This window comes from Gadus macrocephalus, chromosome 4 (assembly GCF_031168955.1).
Source record: "Gadus macrocephalus chromosome 4, ASM3116895v1".
NCBI lineage: Eukaryota > Metazoa > Chordata > Actinopteri > Gadiformes > Gadidae > Gadus > Gadus macrocephalus.
In genome coordinates, this window is record NC_082385.1 from 5,060,766 (window position 1) to 5,082,197 (window position 21,432).

The following is a 21,432-nucleotide window of genomic DNA, read 5'->3' on the forward strand; positions in this document are numbered from 1 at the left end:
CAGTAGTACTAGGCGGTGTAGATCTTCAGTAGTACTAGACGGTGTAGATCTTGAGTAGTACTAGGCGGTGTAGATCTTCAGTAGTACTAGGCGGTGTAGATCTTCAGTAGTACTATGAGGGTGTAGATCTTAGTAGTACTAGGCGGTGTAGATCTTCAGTAGTACTAGGCGCTGTGTTGTGGTACCAGGAGGTCATGGCCTGTTACTCTACAACTCTTCTTCACCTCATGGGCACAAAGCAACTCCTGGTTTAGGAGCACAAGGAGTAGCAATATAGTAGGAGTAGTAGTGGTATAGTAGCAATCATATTATCATAGTAGGAGTAGTAGTCATATTAGTAGTAGTAGTAGTAATACCAGTATCGTAGGAATAGTAGCAGTATAGTAGTACTAGTATAGTAGCAGCAATTGTAGTATATTTTTGTAGTTCTAGTAGTAGTAGCAGTAGTAGTAGTAGTGATATAGTAGAAGCGGTAGTATAGTAGTAGTAGTAGTACTAGTAGTATATTGGTACTTAATAGCAGTAGTATAGTAGTAATAGTATAGAAGTATTAGTAGTATACAATGTCTTGTTTTTAAACGATTTATGATAACTTTATGCTCTGTAAGGTGACCTTGGGTGTCTTGAAAGGCGCCCTTTAAATGAAATGTATTATTATTATTATTATTATTATTATTATTATTATTATTATGTATAGTAGCAGTAATAGAATAGTAGCAGTGGTATCATAGCAGTAGTAATAGTAGCAGTAGTAGTATAGTAGTTGTATAGTAGAAGTAGTAGTAGCAGTAGTAGTATAGCATAAGTAGAATAGTTATAGTAGTAGCATAGTAGTTGTATAGTAGAAGTAGTATAGTTATAGTAGTAGTAGTATAGTAGAAGTAGTATAGTTATAGTAGTAGTATTGTAGTAGTAGTATAGTAGTCGTAGTACTAGATTCTCTGGTTAGAAACATAACTAAACATGTGTTCATTAATGTTAATAAAAAATCTTTAGCTTAGATGGAAAATATGATGATGATATTGTTGAGCTGAACTCTAAACGTATTACTACTGTGAAGCAGCAAGCGGATCTGACCTACATCTGAGGAGGGGGAGGGACACACACACACACACACACACACACACACACACACACACACACACACACACACACACACACACACACACACACACACACACACACAGCGAGTCATTTGCTTTGGCTGCGTACATGATGTGTATTTGCATGACAATAGAGCTTCTTATGAATTGAGTCAAGACACATCTTAGTCTCTGCTCTACTCTCTGTTCTATGCTGCTCTACTCCGTTTTACTCTGCTCCACTCTCTGTTCTATTTTGGTTCTGTTCTATTCTCTGTTCTATTATCTGCTCTATTCGGTTGTATTCTCTGTTCTATTCTACTACAGTGGGTTCTACTCTCTGTTCTACTCAGTTATACTACAGTGGGCTCTATTCTCTTCTACTACAGTGGGTTCTCTTCTGTTCTACTACAGTCGGTTCTACTCTCTGTTCTACTACAGTGGGTTCTATTCCCGGTTCTATTCCGTTCTACTGCAGTGGGTTCTATTCTCGGTTCTATTCTGTTCTACTATTATCAGTTATATGCAGTTGTACTACAGTGGCTTCTACTTTCTGCTCAACTACAGTGGGTTCTACTCTGTTTTTCAGATGAGGGTCCGTATGGGAAACATTCTGGGGGGTCGCGACCTCCTGATGGAACCCTGGCGATCAGAAGACAAAGTATCCCAGGTAAGACACAAAGAAACACATACACACACACACACACACACACACACACACACACACACACACACACACACACACACACACACACACACACACACACACACACACACACACACACACACACAGAAATGCTGACAGACAGCTGTACTGTGTGTTCCAGAGGAGTTCCGCGGTTGCTCATTGGTGGAGCTGGTGAAGAAGGAGGGGTCGACTCTGGGCCTGACCGTCTCCGGGGGCATTGACAAGGATGGCAAGCCCCGTGTGTCAAACCTGAGGCAGGGGGGCACCGCCGCCAGGTAACAGCTAACTAACCAACTTAATAACCAGCTAACTAACTTGAGACAGGGCAGGGCCGCTGCTAGGTAACAGCTAACTAACCAGCTAGCTAACCTGAGGCAGGGGGGCACCGCCGGCAGGTAACCAACTAACTAACTTTCTAGCTGACGAGCTAGCTAACTAGCTGAAGTAACCAGTGCCGTCCCGTAGGAGCGACCAGCTGGTGGTGGGCGACTACATCCGCTCGGTCAACGGCATCAACTTGAACAAGTTCCGCCACGACGACATCATCAGCCTGCTGAAGAACGTGGGGGAGAGGGTGGTGCTGGAGGTGGAGTACGAGCTGCCCACGCTAGGTACACGCACACACACACACACACACACACACACACACACACACACACACACACACACACACACACACACACACACACACACACACACACACACACACACACACACACACACACACACACGCACGCACACACACAGAGACACATAGCATGCACACACACACACCTAAACACACACACACACAGACACACACAGGGTGCTGCTGGAGGTGGAGTACGAGCTGCTCACGCTAGGTTATGAGGGGGCGAATGGGACACTATTCAGAATTAGCATTTGCATACATATATGAAACCAACCTCACATACTATACTGAAAACCTTGCACATATACAACTGAAAAGCTTCCATAAAAACGATTGAAACCTTTTACATGGACTACTGAAATGCTTTCACGCATACTAGTAAAGTGTTCTCATATGCACAGCTGAAAAATGTCCTCTCACACGCACATATAAAACCATTCACATGCTAAACTGAAAACCTCACAAATACACTAGTGAAAGCTTTTACATACACAACTGAAACACCTTCACTCAAACATTACTGAAAAGCTCTCGTAACATCGAGTGAAAACCTTTACACAGACTACTAAAATGCTTTCACACATACTAGTAAAATGTGCTCATATACCAACTGGAAAATTGTCTCTCGCATACACATGTGAAACTATTCACACAGTGAAAACCTCAGACATGTATGTGAAAGTGTTTCACTCAGATCTGTGTTAGGATTTGAGTGAAAACGGAAGGCATTTCAGTGAGAACGGAAGGCATTTCAATGAAAACGAAAGGCATTTCAGTGAAAACGGAAGGCGTTCAGTTGAACAGAAGGTGGTAGAAAAAAGAAAGCGCGCAATTCAGACAAATAATAGGCACAGACATATGCTAGAGATACAGGCGCTGCAATGATGTCTGCTCAACATATCTTCCTCCTCAATTTTTCACCTAGAGACTCCATTCAAATTTGAAAATGTTCAGAATAGCTTGAATCGCGCGCTAATTTTCAGATTTTTTAAATATTTTATACTTTTAACATATTCTACTTTTAGAATATCTTAAAAAGATATTCTAAAAATACTAACTTTTTTTAACATGGGAGTCAATGGGAGGCCGTCCTCTGGTACTTCAACTGTTTTTATCAATTTTCAACCGTTTATCTTCTTCTAACAAATCTACACACCTCTACACATGGTGGGTCTGGTGGTCCACACCGAGACCACCGAGGTCTTGTTGCTAAGCGACAGGAATTTCGATATCATTTAAACTTTCTTCAGAATCACAGTTTTAGTTTCATACCGGCTTCGTTTTCAGACGGTCTCATTGATTTACGTTGACGCTGGAGCGTGAGGACGTTCAGCATTGTTGCCAGATTGGGCAGTTTTTCCCGCTCTATTGGGCTACTTTTAATCACGCTCCGGCTTGCTATTCTCTTAAACTCACACACACACACACACACACACACACACACACACACACACACACACACACACACACACACACACACACACACACACACACACACACACACGCATGCACGTAGACACAGAAACACACACACACACAAGCAGACAGACAGACAGAGTAGAGGGGGGGGTGTGGTCTGACTGTTAATAAAGTTGTGTTAGTAGTATTGAGTGTTAATACATTTGTGTCTGCAGTGTTGAGTGCTAATAAAGTTGTGTTCAGCCATCCAGGGCGCGGGCGTTCTGTTCAAGACCCTGGAGGTGACGCTGCACAAGGAGGGGAACACCTTCGGCTTCGTGACACGAGGTAACCGGGTACATACACACCAAGTACACTATAATACACACCGAGTACACTATAGATCATACCAAGTACACTATAGCACACACCACTGTTTCTGATTATATGTTTTAACAACCCCTTTTATTTTATTTTTTCTGTCTCTTAAACTCTGTAGCACTTTGAGTTTTCTGAATGTAAAGTGCTCTACAAATTAAATATATTATTATTATTATTATTTAGCAGTCGCTTTTATCCAAAGCGACTTGCATCGGTTAATACGCACATTGACACACCGACGGCAGAGTCAACCATGCAAGGCGACAGCCTTAAGTGTCTTGCTCAGGGACACATCAACACTCAGCTAGGAGGAGCTGGGGATCGAACTAGCAACCTTTCAGTGCACACTAACTACACTATAGTATACACCAAGTACACTATAGTATACACCAAGAACACTATAGTACACACCAAGTACACTATAGTACACTAAGTACACTATAATACATCAAGTACACTATAGTACACACCAAGTACACTATAGTACACACCAAGCACATTATAGTACACACCAAGTACACTATAGAACACAAAGTACACTATCTCTATAGTACACACTAAGTACACTATCTCTATGGTACACTATCTCTGTAGTACACACTCAGTACACATTAAGTACACAATCTCTATTGTATGCTTTGTACTATACTGTGTACATAGTGAGAGACAAACTAAGTTTCGGTTCTTCTATTTGTGTTGTACATTTCTTGTAATTGACAATGAAGCTGACTTTGATTTTGACTTGACTTCTATCTATATACAATACATGATTCAGCACATGTACATGTAGTATTCCCAGATTTTACTGACGCTGTGTGTGTGTTTGCGCGCGTGTGTGTGTGTGTGTGTGTGTGTGTGTGTGTGTGTGTGTGTGTGTGTGTGTGTGTGTGTGTGTGTGTGTGTGTGTGTGTGTGTGTGTGTGCGTGTGTTTGTGTGTGCGTGTAGGCGGGGCCCACGAGGACAGGAATAAGTCGCGCCCCATCGTCATAACAACGCTCCGGCCAGGTGGGGCGGCTGACAGGTGAGAGGAGGTCTGACTGCATCTAACTGGATCAGTAGTGCTGGGTACTGGTCTGAACCCAGTGCAGGACTGGTTCTGGGGGGAACACATTCTGAATAGAGCTCCCATTAGAAATCTCTCTCTCTCTCTCTCTCTCTCTCTCTCTCTCTCTCTCTCTCTCTCTCTCTCTCTCTCTCTCTCTCTCCCCCCGCCTCTCTCTCTCTCTCTTTCTTTCTCTCTCTCCCCCCTCTCCCTCTCCCCCCGTCTCTTTTTCTCTCTCTCTCTCTCTCTCTCTCTGTCTCTCTCTCTCTCTCTCTCTCTCTCCCTCTCTCTCTCTCTCTCTAGAGAGGGCACCATCAAGCCGGGGGATCGACTGCTCAGCATCGATGGGATTCGTCTCCATGGCACCAGCCAATCAGAGGCCATGAGCATCCTGAAGCAGTGCGGCCAGGAGGCTACGCTGCTGCTGGAGTACGACGTCTCCATCATGGGTAACTACAGCTATAACTAGTACTATAAGTAGTACTGCTATCATAACTAGTTATAGTAGTACCATAACTAGTACTACTAGTACCATAACTAGTACTATACCCTGCTGATAGAGTACCATGTGTCCATCATTGGTAACTACAGCTATAACTAGTACTATAACTAGTAGTACTAGTATACTAAATAATTATACTAGTATTATAACTAGTACTACTATTACCGTAACTAGTACTACACCCTGCTGATAGAGTACGACGTGTACGTCATGGGTGACTCACTATAACTATAATTAGTACTACTTGTACTACACCCTGCTGATAGAGTACCACGTGTCCATCCTGGGTAACTATCACAATAACTACCATAGCTAGTAATACCAGTACATAATATAACTATAACTACATCCTGCTGATAGAGTACCACATGTCCATCATGGGTAACTATAACCATAACTAGTACTACTAGTACTAAGCAGTCATACACCCTACTGGTTGAGTACGACGTGTCCATCATGGGAAGTACTAGTACTACTAGTACTAGTAGTACTAGTACTACCATAACTAGCACTACAAGTACTAGTAGTAATACTTGTAGTAGTAGTAGTAATCCAAACCTTCCCTTCCAGACTCGGTTGCCACGGCGTCAGGTCCGTTGCTTGTGGAGGTTGCCAAGGCCACGGGCTCCAGCCTGGGCGTGGCTCTGTCCACCGCCGTCTACTGCAACAAGCAGGTCATCATCATAGACAAGGTGAAGCCTGGCAGCATCGCAGACCGGTAAGACCCCTGAACAACAGCACTGACCCCTGACCCCTGACCCCTAACCCTAAACACTAAACACTAACCCCTGACCCCTGAACCCTAACCCTAAACAATAACCCCTGACCCTAACCACAGACCCTAACCCCTGACCCTAAACACTGACCCTAACCCCTGACCCTAACCCCTGACCCTAAACACTGACCTTAACCCTAAACAACACTGACCCCTGACCCTAACCACTGACCGTAAACAACACTAACACTTACCCCTGACCCAAACCCCTTACCCTAACCCCTGATCCTCACTTTAACCCCTGACCCTAATCCCCTACCCTAACCCTGACCCCAACCCTACCCTGACCCCTGACCTTAACCACAGACCCTGACCTTAACCCTGACCTTACCCCTGACCCTAACCTTAAACCCTGACACCTAACCCTCACCTTAAACCTGAACCCCTAACCCTGACCTGAACCCTGACCCCTGACCTTAACCCTGACCCTAACCCCTGACCCCATGTGTCTCCAGGTGCGGTGCGCTCCACCCAGGTGACCACATCCTCTCGGTGGACGGCAGCTCCATGGAGTTCTGCTCGCTGGCTGAGGCGACGCAGCTATTGGCTGCTTCCTGTCAGCTGATCAAGATGGAGATCCTCCCCCACCACCAGACCAGACCGGCCATCAAACCCGCGGACCAAGGTTCATATCAGGCCCCCCTAAGGTCCTCTCCCTGATGGGCTCAGGGCTCAATGCAGGGGCTGCGATTAACCCCAAGTGTGTGTGTGTGTGTGTGTGTGTGTGTGTAGTCAAGGTGCAGCGCAGTATGCGACCCCTCCCCTGGGAGAGTGGGGGTGTTGGCTCCTCCCCTCCCCCCCTCCCCCCCTACCAGCACTACAACACCTACCACCCTGACCACTCCTCCTCCAGGACCCTGAACCACAACAAGACCACCAACCCCCGTACGTCCTGATCCTCTCCTCTCCTCTCCTCTCCTCTCCTCTCCTCTCCTCTCCTCTCCTCTCCTCTCCTCTCCTCTCCTCTCCTCCCTCCTCCCCTCCTATACCCTCCTCCTCCCCTCCTCCTCCTCCTCTCCTCCCTCCTCTCCTTGTGGAGGGAGGAGCCTCTTTGTGATCTAGCAGTGACCTCCCCGTCTGTGTCTCTCTCTCTCTCTCTCTCTCTCTCTCTCTCTCTCTCTCTCTCTCTCTCTCTCTCTCTCTCTCTCTCTCTCTCTCTCTCTGTCTCTGTGTCTCTCTCTCTATCTCTCTGACTCTCTCTCTCTCTCTCTCTCTCTCTCTCTCTCTCTCTCTCTCTCTCTCTCTCTCTCTCTCTCTCTCTCTCTGTCTCTGTGTCTCTCTCTCTCTCTCTCTGTCTCTCTCTCTCTCTCTCTCTCTCTCTCTCTCTCTCTCTCTCTCTCTCTCTGCAGCGCTGGCCCAGTCGTTCTCCCCTGGCTCTATGTCCGCCTATAGTCTCTCGTCCATCAGCATGGGGACCCTGCCCCGGAACATGTATCCCAGCAGCCCCCGCGGCACGCTGCATAAGAGGAAGAGCAAGAAGAAGGACTTCAAGAGCTCTCGTAAGACCACCTCTAACCCCTCAGTCTGACCTCTGACCCCTCAGACTGACCCCTGACCCCTCAGACTGACCTCTAACCCCTCAGACTGACCTTTGACCTCCAACCCCTCAAACTGACCTCTGACTTCCAACCCCTCAGTCTGACCTCTGACCTCTCCCCTCAGTGTCCCTGGCGTCCAGTACGGTGGGTCTGGCGGGTCAGGTGGTCCACACCGAGACCACCGAGGTCCTGTTGCTAAGCGACGGCATTATGGGCTTTGGCATCCAGCTGCAGGGGGGGGTGTTTGCCACGGAAACGCTCTCCTCCCCCCCCCTCATCGCCTACATGGACCCGGACAGCCCCGCAGAGAGGTACACTACACACACACACACACACACACACACACACACACACACACACACACACACACACACACACACACACACACACACACACGTAAATCATTAATCGTCACTCTGTGTGTGTGTGTGTGTGTGTGTGTGTGTGTGTGTGTGTAGGTGTGGTATCCTCCAGATAGGTGACAGGATATTGTCCATAAATGGAGTTCCTACTGAAGACTCGACCCTGGAGGAGACCAATCAGCTTCTGAGGGACTCGTCCATCACCGCCCAGCTCACCCTGGACATAGAGTTTGACGTAGCAGGTACACCCCCCTCCCCCCCACACACACACACATACACGCACACACACACACACACACCCCCCCCCCCACCCCCCTCCCAGAGCGGTGTCTCCATGACGACTAACCCCCCCGTCCTCCTCTCCAGAGTCGGTGGTTCCCAGTTCAGGAACGTTTCACGTGAAGCTTCCCAAGAAACCCGGAGTGGAGCTGGGCATCACCATCAGCTGTAAGGCCGTCTGTCTCAGCGCCTGTCTGTCTCTACGTCTGTCTGTCTCCACGCCTGTCTGTCCCAATGCCTGTCTGGCTTTCTCTGTTTGTATCTCCATCTGTCTGTCTCTCCCTGTCCGTCTCTCTGAGGGTCTCTCTCCCTGTCTTGTCTCTCTGAGGGTCTCTCTCCCTGTCTTGTCTCTCTGAGGGTCTCTCTCCCTGTCTTGTCTCTCTGAGGGTCTCTCTCCCTGTCTTGTCTCTCTGAGGGTCTCTCTCCCTGTCTTGTCTCTCTGAGGGTCTCTCTCCCTGTCTGTCTCTCTGAGGGTCTCTCTCCATCTGTCTGTCTCTCTGAGGGTCCCTCTGCCTGTCTGTCTCTCTGATGGTCTCTCTTCCTGTCTGTCTGCAGCTCCCTCTAACAGGAAGTCAGGTGACGCGCTCATCATCTCGGACATCAAGAAGGGCAGCGTGGCACACAGGTACACACACACACAAACACACACACACACACACACACGCACGCACGCACGCACGCACGCACGCACGCACGCACGCACGCACGCACGCACGCACGCACGCACGCACGCACGCACGCACACACACACACACACACACACACACACACACACACACACACACACACACACACACACACACACACACACACGCACACAGGTACACACACACCCCTGTCTATCTATACCTATATCAATATCTAGATCTCTTTCTAGAGCTAGAGCTATACCTATATTGATATCGACAACTAATGCTTGTCCATTTAACCTGATCCTCTTTAAATGGCCCAACGCTCCACTTCCCCATGAACACATCGATCTGGTTAGAGTGCGGCCTGGACTCAGTCCTCTATGGGTCATTAGTCCTCTCCGGTTCATTAGTCCTCTACGGGTCATTAGGCCCAAGTCCCCCTGGCGGTGGACGCTATAGCAGCATCCAGAACCTCTGGACTAACCCGCGCTCTTCAGTGGAACTAACTCTGACTGGAGAGGAGACGGAGGGATCCTGAAGATACGAGGCCCCCGAGGTCTGTGGTTGAGGTCTCTGAGGCCTCAGGGGTCTCAGAGGTCTCTGAGAAGAGGCTAGCACTGCTAGGGCCCTGTAGCACGCTATCACCTCTAGATCACACTAGCGCTTCTAAAGCCCACTAGCATCCTAGCATACTATCCTCTTAATGGCCCGCTAGCATCCCCCAGTGGGCGGTGTCGTATCTCTGTCCTCCTGTGGGCGGTGTAGTATCTGTGTCCCCCGGGCCGGTGGGCGGTGTAGTATCCCTGGCTGTAGTATCTCTGTAGTATCTCTCTCTCAGGGGTCTCTGAGGTCTCTGAGGTCCGACAGCGTTCACGCAGCGGGGGAGAGAAGGTGGGGGCGGCTCAGGTCCAGCTTCAGACGTGCTCCCGACCCCTGTGGTCCCCCAGAGCGGGAGAACTGACCTCGCGTGTCCCTGTGAACAGGACAGGCACCCTGGAGCTGGGCGACAAGCTGCTGGCCATCGACAACGTGCGGGTGGAGAGCTGCTCCATGGAGGAGGCGGTGGAGATCCTGCAGCAGTGTGAGGAGCTGGTGAAGCTGAAGATACGTAAAGACGAGGACAACTCAGGTACCTGATCTACTGACCACAGCTCTAGGTCTAGATGTAGAGAGACATCTCTATACACAGGGGGGCACATGATCTTTTTAGAGAGTTACTCAGGTGAGTAACAGGAGATGGTGTTTGGTACGCACCCCGCACATAGCCCCAGACGTGGCATCTGATTTTATTAAACGTACCCAGTTTCACAAAGGAGAGTCCATTTTCAATGCACAACTTCTTAAGCACAGCAGTGTTTTGTGCTCCACCTTTTTTTTTTTTTGCAAACTGCAGCAACTTGACCACGGAGCGTTTGAATGACTCACATTTAGGAACATTGCAATCAGCTGATTTTGCAAAGTTCTCCAGTGTATGCCCGGTGCACAGCGCACACACATCACACATGAACGCACATGTCAGTTTGCTAATCATTCCTTTCGAGCCACGGCACATCTTGGCGCCACATTTCGGAAGAAAAAATGCTCCAACTCCGTTTGCCTTTTCTTTGCAGGTGGCGAACGCCAAAGTAGCTTCTCAATGTATTTATTTTTTAGATTTTTTTTCGATCTCCCGTTAGTTACGCAAAAGCGTTGTAGTGACGTAACGCATCCCGGATTATGGGCGCGCATGCGTACTTGCGTACCAGTTATGTGCACCCCTGTCTATAAAACACTAGATGTATAGAAATGTCTCTCTAGAATGATGAACCCTCTTACAGAGAGGGCTAACGGTTTAGCCTCTAGTGGATTGGCATCCAGTGTGTTGTGTCCACCATATAATGAAACCCTGGTGGAACCCAACCTCAAACCTTGTCTGTGTGTGTGTGTGTGTGTGTGTGTGTGTGTGTTTGTGTGCGTGTGTGTGTGTGTGTGTCCTTGCATGTGTGTGTGCGTGTGTGTGTGTGTGTGCGTGTGTAGATGAGCAGGACCTGTCCGGCAGCATCATCTACACGGTGGAGCTGCAGCGGTACGGCGGTCCGCTGGGCATCACCATCTCTGGGACCGAGGAGCCCTTCGACCCCATCATCATCTCCTCGCTGACCGGGGGCGGCTTGGCCGAGAGGTAACCTGTAGCTGGCCCCGCTAGGGCCCTGTAGCACGCTAACACCGCTAGGGCCCTGGAGCACGCTAACACCGCTAGGGCCCTGGAGCACGCTAACACCGCTAGGGCACTGTATCACTGGACCCGCTAGGGCCCTGGAGCACGCTAACACCGCTAGGGCCCTGGAGCACGCTAACACCGCTAGGGCCCTGGAGCTAGTTAACACCGCTAGGGCCCTGTAGCACGCTAACACCGCTAGGGCCCTGTAGCACGCTAACACTGCTAGGGTCCTGTAGCGCGCTAACACCGTCAGGGCCCTGTAGCATGCTAATATCGCTAGAGCCGCTGTAACATGCAAACACCGCTAGGGCCATGTAGCGCGCTAACACCGCTAGGGCCCTGTAGCATGCTAACACCTCTAGGACCCTGTAGCACTGGACCTGCTAGGGCCCTAGAGCACGCTAACACCGCTAAGGCCCTGTAGCATGCTAACACCACGAAGGGCCCTATACACCTTAAGAGCGTCTATAGCAAGCTGGCCCTGCTAGGGCCCTGTAGCACGCTAACACCGCTAAGACCCTATAGCACGCTAACAGCGCTGGGCCCTATAGCACCCTGGCGCCTCTAGATCACACTAGGGCATCTAAAGCCGACTAGCATCCTAGCATACCATCCTCTTAATGGCATCTTTATAGCACTCTAGCGTCTTCCTAGCAAGCAAGCCCCTTTAGAGTACACCAGCAACTTAAGCACGCGCTCCCATCAATGACCTCGTTGTGCTCCAGGACGGGGGCGATCCACGTGGGCGACCGCATCCTGGCCATCAACAGCAGCAGCCTGAAGGGGAAGCCGCTCAGCGAGGCCATCAGCCTGCTGCAGCAGGCGGGGGAGACCGTCACACTGAAGATCAAGAAGCAGCAGGACTGTAAGATACACACACACACACACACACACACACACACACACACACACACACACACACACACACACACACACACACACACACACACACACACACACACACACACACACACACACAGCTTTATATATGGTAGGACGGTACTATACATACACACAGCTTTATATACATGTATCTGTTAGGGCTGTAAAATATGCACGCATAGAATAAACACAACCAGCTTTATATGTATGTGTTAGGGCTGGGTGATGAACACCTTGATAAAAGCCAGAATAGTGGTTAGGGTTAGATGATATGATGTTGTTCTCCGGGTTAGATGATGATGTTCTCTGGGTTAGATGATGATGTTCTCTCAGTTAGGGTTGGATGATGTTCTCTGGGTTAGATGAAGATGATCTCTTTGTTAGGGTGGGATGATGATATTCTCTGGGTTAGATCATGATGTTCTCTGGGTTATATGATGACGATGTTCTCTGGGTTAAATTATGTTAGTCTCTGGGTTAGGTGATGATGTTCTCTGGGTTAGGGTTAGATGATGTTCTCTGGGTTAGATGATGAGGTTTTCTTGGTTAGGGTTAGGCAAAGTTTCTCTGGGTTAGATGATGATGTTCTCTCGGTTAGGGTTAGATGTTGATGTTCTCTCGGTTAGGGTTAGATGATGATGTTCTCTGGGTTAGATGATGATGTTCTCTGGGTGAGATGATGATGTTCTCTGGGTTAGATGATGATGTTCTCTGGGTTAGATGATGATGTTCTCTGGGTTAGATGATGATGTTCTCTGGGTTAGATGATGATGTTCTCTGGGTTAGATGATGATGTTCTCTGGGTTAGATGATGATGTTCTCTGGGTTAGATGATGATGTTCTCTGGGTTTGATGATGATGTTCTCTGGGTTAGATGATGATGTTCTCTCGGTTAGATGATGATGTTCTCTGGGTTGGATGATGATGTTCTCTGGGTTAGATGATGATGTTCTCTGGGTTAGATGATGATGTTCTCTGGGTTAGATGATGATGTTCTCTGGGTTAGATGATGATGTTCTCTGGGTTTGATGATGATGTTCTCTGGGTGAGATGATGATGTTCTCTGGGTTTGATGATGATGTTCTCTGGGTTAGATGATGATGTTCTCTGGGTTAGATGATGATGTTCTCTGGGTTAGATGATGATGTTCTCTGGGTTTGATGATGATGTTCTCTGGGTTAGATGATGATGTTCTCTCGGTTAGGGTTAGATGATAATGTTCTCTGGGTTTGATGATGATGTTCTCTCGGTTAGATGATGATGTTCTCTGGGTTTGATGATGATGTTCTCTGGGTTAGATGATGATGTTCTCTGGGTGAGATGATAATGTTCTCTGGGTTTGAAGATGATGTTCTCTGGGTTAGATGATGATGTTCTCTGGGTTAGATGATGATGTTCTCTGGGTTAGATGATGATGTTCTCTGGGTTTGATGATGATGTTCTCTGGGTTAGATGATGATGTTCTCTGGGTTAGGGTTAGATGATGATGTTCTCTGGGTTAGATGATGATGTTCTCTGGGTGAGATGATAATGTTCTCTGGGTTAGATGATGATGTTCTCTGGGTTAGATGATGATGTTCTCTGGGTTAGATGATGATGTTCTCTGGGTTTGATGATGATGTTCTCTGGGTTAGATGATAATGTTCTCTGGGTTAGATGATGATGTTCTCTGGGTTAGATGATGATGTTCTCTGGGTTAGATGATGATGTTCTCTGGGTTTGATGATGATGTTCTCTGGGTTAGATGATGATGTTCTCTGGGTGAGATGATAATGTTCTCTGGGTTTGAAGATGATGTTCTCTGGGTTAGATGATGATGTTCTCTGGGTTAGATGATGATGTTCTCTGGGTTTGATGATGATGTTCTCTGGGTTTGATGATGATGTTCTCTGGGTTAGATGATGATGTTCTCTGGGTTAGGGTTAGATGATGATGTTCTCTGGGTTAGATGATGATGTTCTCTGGGTTAGATGATGATGTTCTCTGGGTTAGATGATGATGTTCCCTGGGTTAGATGATGATGTTCTCTGGGTTTGATGATGATGTTCTCTGGGTTCCAGTGTCCAGCCCCAAGTCGTGTGCGGTCAGCTCCTCTGGGGGGTTGTTGTCGGAGCCTGGTGAGGAGGAAGAGCCTGTTGTGGTGGCCCTGCCCCCCGGTCAGAGGGGGTACAGCACCCTGCCGTCGGTGGACAGTGCGGTGGAGTCCTGGGACGGCTCCACCGTTGACAGCGTGCTCAACCACGCCGGTACGTATTATTATATACATAACAATGATTGGCTAACACCAACCTTCTGACCCCCGTCACAAGATCAAGCACCGTACATATAGGAGACAGAGCTTTCGCCACTGCTGCCCCCACCCTCTCGAACTCCCTCCTCCCAAACATACACAACTCAGACTCAATAACCTCATTCAAAGTCAACTCAAAGACACCTGACCCCACCCATACCACACCTGACTCTGACCAAAACCTTATTTTATTTCAAATTTTTCTGTATTTTGTTTTCTTGTGTCTTTGAGTTAACAAAAAAGCGCTATTTAAATTCTATCTATTATTATTATTACTATTATTATTATTATTACTATTATTATTATTATTATATTATTATCTTGTCTGGACTCCTGGGCAGGACTCTTGACTGTAGCTCCTCTCTGTCTCCAGGCTACCATTCCTACAGTTTCAACGAGTGGCGCAGCCCAAAGACAAACAACATCCAATCATCCACCGCCCCCCGCCAGAGAACCAATCCTCTGTCAGACCTCGGGCTGAGTGATGACGACTGGGACCGCCCCCCGCTCACCGGGTAAGAGACAGAAGGATTAGCATTAGCAGTAATAGCAGCAATGGTTGTGTGTTTAGCTTGATTATAACTAGGCGTAATTTTATTTTGTTTTAGCTTGATGCTAACTAACAGTAAAGGTAGTGTGTTTTAGCTCGAGGCTAACTAGCCGTAAAGGTAGTGTGTTTAAGCTTGAGGCTAACTAGCAGTAACACTAGTTTGTCTCTGTCTGCAGAGTAAATTATTTCCCCGGTTGCCTAATTTCTGACAGCAGGTATCTGACCTTTAAAGTTAAACCCTGCATCCTAAACCCTTTCCCACCTCCTGCTATATACCAAGACACCACCTGATAATACCCTGATAATACTCAGACACACCTGATAATACCCTGACACCACCTGATAATACCCTGATAATACCCAGACACCACCTGATAATACCCAGATAATACCCTGATAATTCCCTGATAATAACCTGATAATTCCCTGATAATACCCAGACACACCTGATAATACCCTGACACCACCTGATAATACCCTAATAATACCCAGACACCACCTGATAATTCCCTGAGACCACCTGATAACACCCTGATAATACCCAGACACCCCACCCGATTATACCTCACTCTGACAGCCTATTTCTTGCCCAAGCAGCAGCTGTAATGTGACCTCTGACCTCCAGGTTCAGCGTGGGGCCTGACGGGCCTGAACCGGACCAGGAGGAGAACTTCTGGTCCCAGGCGCTGGAGGACCTGGAGACCTGTGGTCAGAGCGGCATATTGAGAGAGCTAGAGGTATGTCTAGCTAACAAGCTACTTACCCTATCAACTAGACAACTAGAGGTACAGCCTTCATTAGCTAACAAGCTACTTACCCTATCCACTAGACAACTAGAAGTACTTCCCTCAGCTAGCTAACAAGCTACTTACCATATCAACTAGACAACTAGAGGTACCTCCCTCAGCTAGGTTACAGGCTACTTGCGATATCAACTAGACAACTAGAGGTACGCCCTTCATTAGCTAACAGACTACTTACCCTAAAAACTAGGCAGCTAGAGGTACTGCCCTCAGCTAGCTAACACGCTACTTACCCTATCGCCTAGACAAATACTGTAGAGGTACAGCCTTCATTAGCTAACACGCTACTTAGCCTATCAAGTAGACAACTAGAAGTACAGCCTTCATTAGCTAACAGGTTACTTACCCTATCAGCTAGACAGCAAGAGGTATTGACTTCAGCTAGCTAACAGGCTACCTGCGATATCAACTAGACAACTAGAGGTACCTCCCTCAGCTAGCTTACAGGCTACCTGCGATATCAACTAGACAACCCTTCATTAGCTAACAGACTACTTACCCTATCAACTAGACAGCTAGAGGTATTGCCTTCAGCTAGCTTACAGCTACTTTCCCTATCAACTAGACAACTAGAGGTACCGCTCTCAGCTAGCTTACAGGCTACTTATATAGGTCAGGTGATGCCCTGGATAGTGTGTCTTCCTAACAGGCGCCCTAATGGGTCTTTCTAGGCAACCATCATGTCGGGCTCCAGTCTAAGTCTAAACCACGAGCCGCCGCCCCCCCGCTCTGGCCTGGGACGGCAGGCCAGCTTCCAGGAGCACAGCAGCAACCGACCACAGGTACACAACCGTTACACAACCCCTACACAACCTCAGGTACAGAACCCCTACACAACTTAAGGCACACAACCCCCACACAACGCCAGGTACACAACACTACACAACTCCTACACAACCCCAGGTACACAACCGCTACACAACTCCTGCACAACCTCAGGTACAGAACCCCTACACAACTGAAGGCACACAACCCCTAGACAACCCCAGGTACACAACACTACAAAACTCCTACATAACCCCAGGTACACAACCGCTACACAACTCCTACACAACCTCAGGTACACAACCCCTACACAACCTAAGGCCCACAACCCCTGCACAACCCCAGGTACACAACCGCTACACAACTCCTACACAGTCCCCAGGTACACAACCGCTACACAACTCCTACACAACCTCAGGTACACAACCCCTTCACAACGCCAGGTACACAACCGGTACACAACCCCTACACAACCTCAGGTACACAACCCCTACACAACCTCAGGTACACAACCCCTGCACAACCCCAGGTACACAACCGCTACACAACTCCTACACAGTCCCCAGGTACACAACCGCTACACAACTCCTACACAACCTCAGGTACACAACCCCTTCACAACGCCAGGTACACAACCGGTACACAACCCCTACACAACCTCAGGTACACAACCCCTACACAACCTCAGGTACACAACTCCTACACAACCGCTACACAGCCCTGATTGGATGCTGGGTTAATGCTGTGTTGTGATTGGATGCAGGTGGCTCCGCGCTCCAACACCTTGCCCTCCGACCCCGCGCGGAGAGCCTTCGCAGTGAGGAAGATGAAGCAGGAAGTCAGCGACATCCTGACGCAGACCCCAGTGGAGCTACACAAGGTACTAACTACTACTATTATACTAATACTACTATTACTAAACTATACTGCTACTACTACTACTACTACAGACCCCAGAAGATCTACACAAGGTACTAACTACTACTAAGCTATACTGCTACTAGACTACTACTATGTCTACTATACTACTACTACTAAACTATACTGCTACTACAGACCCCAATGGAGCTACACAAGACACTAACTACTACTATACTACTACTACTATACTATACTATACTCCTACTACTACTACTATTACTACTATACTATGCTTCTACTACTACTACAGACCCCAGTGGAGCTACACAAGGTACTAACTACTACTTTACTGCTACTACTATACTATACTATACTGCTACTACTACTACAACTACTACTACCTTAATTATGTTCTTCTGTATTTTCTTCACACTGACATAATCTTAGTCTCTGAAATCCTTTATCCAAACATAACCCTGCAGAGTTAGTGCCTTGCTTTAGCAGTGTGAGTAGAACCCCTAACCCTGCACAATGTGTGTGTGTGTGTGTGTGTGTGTGTGTGTGTGTGTGTGTGTGTGTGTGTGTGTGTGTGTGTGTGTGTGTGTGTGTGTGTGTGTGTGTGTGTGTGTGTGTAGGTGAGTCTGGAGAAGGCCTCTGACGCGGAGGACTTTGGCTTCAGCGTGTCTGACGGTCTGCTGGAGAGAGGAGTCTACATCAACAACATCAAGCAGGGTGGGGCCGCCCACCGGGCCGGCCTGCAGACCTATGACCGCATGCTGCAGGTAGGCCTATCTATTATTTATTATTCTGCTCTAGATAAAACAGGTGTTATATATATATACATGATGTATTATTCTGCTCTAGATAAACCTTGTGGTTATAAATGATGTATTATTCTGCTCTAGATAAACCATGTGAGGACGCGGGACTTTGACTGCTGTCTCGTGGTTCCTCTCATCTCGGAGTCTGGAAACAAACTGGAGCTTGTGATCAGCAGAAACCCCGCCTCCTCCTCCCCGACCGCCAATCACAGCCATTCGCTGGGCCCTGGGCATGCCACCCAGCCAACCAGTAGTGAGCTGGGGGCTGAGGAGGAGGGGCACATCATATGGAGCCAACCAGGGGAGGCCTCCTTATAGCAGCGGCGCTACGGCACGCTAGCCCCAAGCACACCTGGTGGACCAGACCCCTCCCTGGTGGACCAGTGCCCCCTGGTGGACCAGACCACCTGGTGGACCACACCCCCCTTGGTGGACCAGACCCCCCCCTGGTAGACCAGGACACAGCAGCACAAAGACCACAACACAGATAGACAGACAGACAGGTAGAGAGAGCGACAGACAGATAGACAGACCGACAGGTAGATGGACAGGTAGTGAGACAGAAGGACAGGTTTTGGTTTTTAGTGCCCCCCCGCCCCCACCCGAGCACAGTTTGTATGACAACTCCGCGACGACGCGGAGGTTCAATAAAGAATAATGTTTTTTAGTGTTTACACACGAGGACTGGCCACACTGTGTGTGCGTGTGTGTGTGTATTTGTATGTATATGTGTGTGTGTGTGTGTGTGTGTGTGTGTGTGTGTGTGTAGGTGCGTGCATGTGTTTAAGAGACTCAGGCCAGTAAAGTCCCACTCAGCTCTGTGGTTGGCTAATAGACATGCCACCTGTCTTCTGATTGGCTGGAACCAGTCAGAAGCCCCGCCCCCATGTGAGTCACTGTCGTAGAGCACCAAGCATGCCCCTCCCTCATCTATTATGCTACTCAAACCGCGTGTGTTAGTTAGGACGTTTCCATGGTTACTGAATCACTTCCATGATGTAAAAAATAACCTTTTCTACCCCCCTGTGACAAACATGTGTGTGTGACGTGTGTGTGTTGTGTGTGTGCAAGTGCAGCCTACTGATGTTCAAAGCGATGTCACCATCTTGCTGCCTCTACTTCTATATTCACTGTTAACCTTTTGCACCAACCAATAGGAATCCTCCGTCAGCAGAAGCCCAACATGGCCGCTCCTCAGAGGTCAGCAGAGTCTAATTATCTCACTGGATGCCCACAGTAACCTTCCAGCCACAGGAAGTAGCACTATGCTAACCCTCCAGCCACAGGAAGTAGCCCTATGCTATCCCAACCAACAGGAAGTAGCACTATGCTATCTCAACCAACAGGAAGTAGCCCTATGCTATCCGAACTGACAGGAGGTAGCACTATGCTAGCCCTCCACCAACAGGAAGTAGCAATGTCCTAACTCCATTAATAGGAAGTACCACTGTGCTAACCCTCCACTAACCGGAAGTAGCACGATACTAACCCTCAACTTACAGAAATGATCACTGTGCTAACCCTCCAATAACAGGAAGTAGCACTATGCTAACCCTCCTTTAACAGGAAGTATCACTGTGCTAACTCTCAAACAACAGGAAGTAGCACTATGCTAACCCTCCACCAGGAGGAGGCAGCCCTGTGCTAAATGTCTGGGTCAGGGAGTGTTAGGGTGTGAAACCTAAAGCCATAACGTCACTCCACTAAGGCTACCTGATAGACTAGACATGGCTGTGTGTGTGTGTGTGTGTGTGTGTGTGTGTGTGTGTGTACTGGTCCAGGTTGCAGGGAGATCTTTGTGAGTTGTTATCACATGTTGTTGTGAACATGGTCTTTCCACTATCAGTAGACTAGATTACATGTTGAATCTGTAGCCTCCGTTTGTCCTTCCGAGAGGAAACACCAAACAAACTGTATTTTTATTTCTAAAAGGACTGGGAGGTTGTAAAGTATTTTTGTACAAATTTAATACTTTGGTAGCATGATCTTCCTGGTGTGTTTTGTGTGTTTATGGAGGAAGTCCAGCAACACAATCAATAAAGACCCTACAAACCAGCGAGTGGTTTCTGTAACACGCTTCAATCAGAAGAGGTACGAGTGCGGAGAGATGAGCACATGGCTCAGTAGACTGGCTCTGGCCGTCCCCATGTGGACGTTTGGGCCCCCAAAGACACCAAGAAAGAAAGCTGCCATTTCTTCAACCAAATTTTTTTTTATTTAATTAAAATGACCAAGCAAGTAGCAAGTGTATTGAAAGCCTCTATGTGCTCAGAATTCCATGATGCAATTAAATTGATAAATCATTATGTTTGGGGTGCAGCAGCACAGCCATCGTGCACATAGCAACATGGATTTAGCTAATCAGCGTCCTGGAATCTGATGCTTAAAGGGTGATGTGGTGTATGGAGGAGTGACACCTGACGTTATCCACGTTATGAACGTATGTTTAGTATCCATAAGTTGCAATGTTTTCCAAAAATGTGTTCCTTAATGAATTAGTTTCGAACCTTTAATCCAAAAAAAGATTCTGTAGGTTTAAATCGCTGGTGTCAACGTGAGATTTGAATTTGGGATTTCGTTTTTTAATCTTTTCCTCTTAAAGGGACACTGTGTAATATCATGTCATTTATTACCTCAAATCAACGTATTCATTCATAAATAAGTCCTCATTGGTGTAAAATGATCTCTGCCAAAAATCTCACTTATCCTCCTGAGCGAAGAATAATTAATATGTAGTTACATAGGACGGGTAAGCTTCATGGAGGCTTCCATGTTCTTCCGGTCTATGAACTGCCGAGAGGGACAAAAAGCACTACGTGGTACAGGAAACGCGTTTTCACTCTGAGCCAGCGTGAATGATGACTGAAATACTTCCACTAATGATTCAATGCAGTTTGAAATTTGTTTGAAATAACGAACCTCATCATCACTCGAATGACTCGATGAGTTA

At 47.7% G+C, this 21,432-nt stretch overlaps 1 protein-coding gene across 10 annotated transcripts in view; it reads left to right on the top strand.

Annotated features, from left to right (window-relative positions):
• Nucleotides 1-20,537, top strand: part of grip1 (glutamate receptor interacting protein 1) — a 26,581-nt gene extending 6,044 nt beyond the window's left edge. For 3 of the 10 annotated variants that reach the window (XM_060048662.1, XM_060048659.1, XM_060048663.1), the window contains exons 2-26: nt 1,672-1,752; nt 1,910-2,045; nt 2,236-2,381; nt 4,064-4,147; nt 5,126-5,201; nt 5,526-5,671; nt 6,295-6,442; nt 6,955-7,124; nt 7,232-7,384; nt 7,849-7,998; nt 8,162-8,348; nt 8,496-8,641; nt 8,766-8,846; nt 9,234-9,303; nt 10,294-10,439; nt 11,327-11,471; nt 12,236-12,375; nt 14,453-14,638; nt 15,056-15,197; nt 15,409-15,447; nt 15,858-15,969; nt 16,707-16,817; nt 17,564-17,680; nt 18,297-18,443; nt 18,567-20,537. In XM_060048662.1, the coding sequence (XP_059904645.1) occupies nt 1,672-1,752; nt 1,910-2,045; nt 2,236-2,381; nt 4,064-4,147; nt 5,126-5,201; nt 5,526-5,671; nt 6,295-6,442; nt 6,955-7,124; nt 7,232-7,384; nt 7,849-7,998; nt 8,162-8,348; nt 8,496-8,641; nt 8,766-8,846; nt 9,234-9,303; nt 10,294-10,439; nt 11,327-11,471; nt 12,236-12,375; nt 14,453-14,638; nt 15,056-15,197; nt 15,409-15,447; nt 15,858-15,969; nt 16,707-16,817; nt 17,564-17,680; nt 18,297-18,443; nt 18,567-18,800 (3,293 nt within the window). In that variant the 3' untranslated portion in view covers nt 18,801-20,537. The remainder of the gene's footprint in view (nt 1-1,671; nt 1,753-1,909; nt 2,046-2,235; nt 2,382-4,063; nt 4,148-5,125; nt 5,202-5,525; nt 5,672-6,294; nt 6,443-6,954; nt 7,125-7,231; nt 7,385-7,848; nt 7,999-8,161; nt 8,349-8,495; nt 8,642-8,765; nt 8,847-9,233; nt 9,304-10,293; nt 10,440-11,326; nt 11,472-12,235; nt 12,376-14,452; nt 14,639-15,055; nt 15,198-15,408; nt 15,448-15,857; nt 15,970-16,706; nt 16,818-17,563; nt 17,681-18,296; nt 18,444-18,566) is intronic. The other 7 variants (XM_060048665.1, XM_060048664.1, XM_060048660.1 and 4 more) reach the window with 4 other exon arrangements.
• The last annotated feature ends 895 nt before the right edge of the window (nt 20,538-21,432 follow it).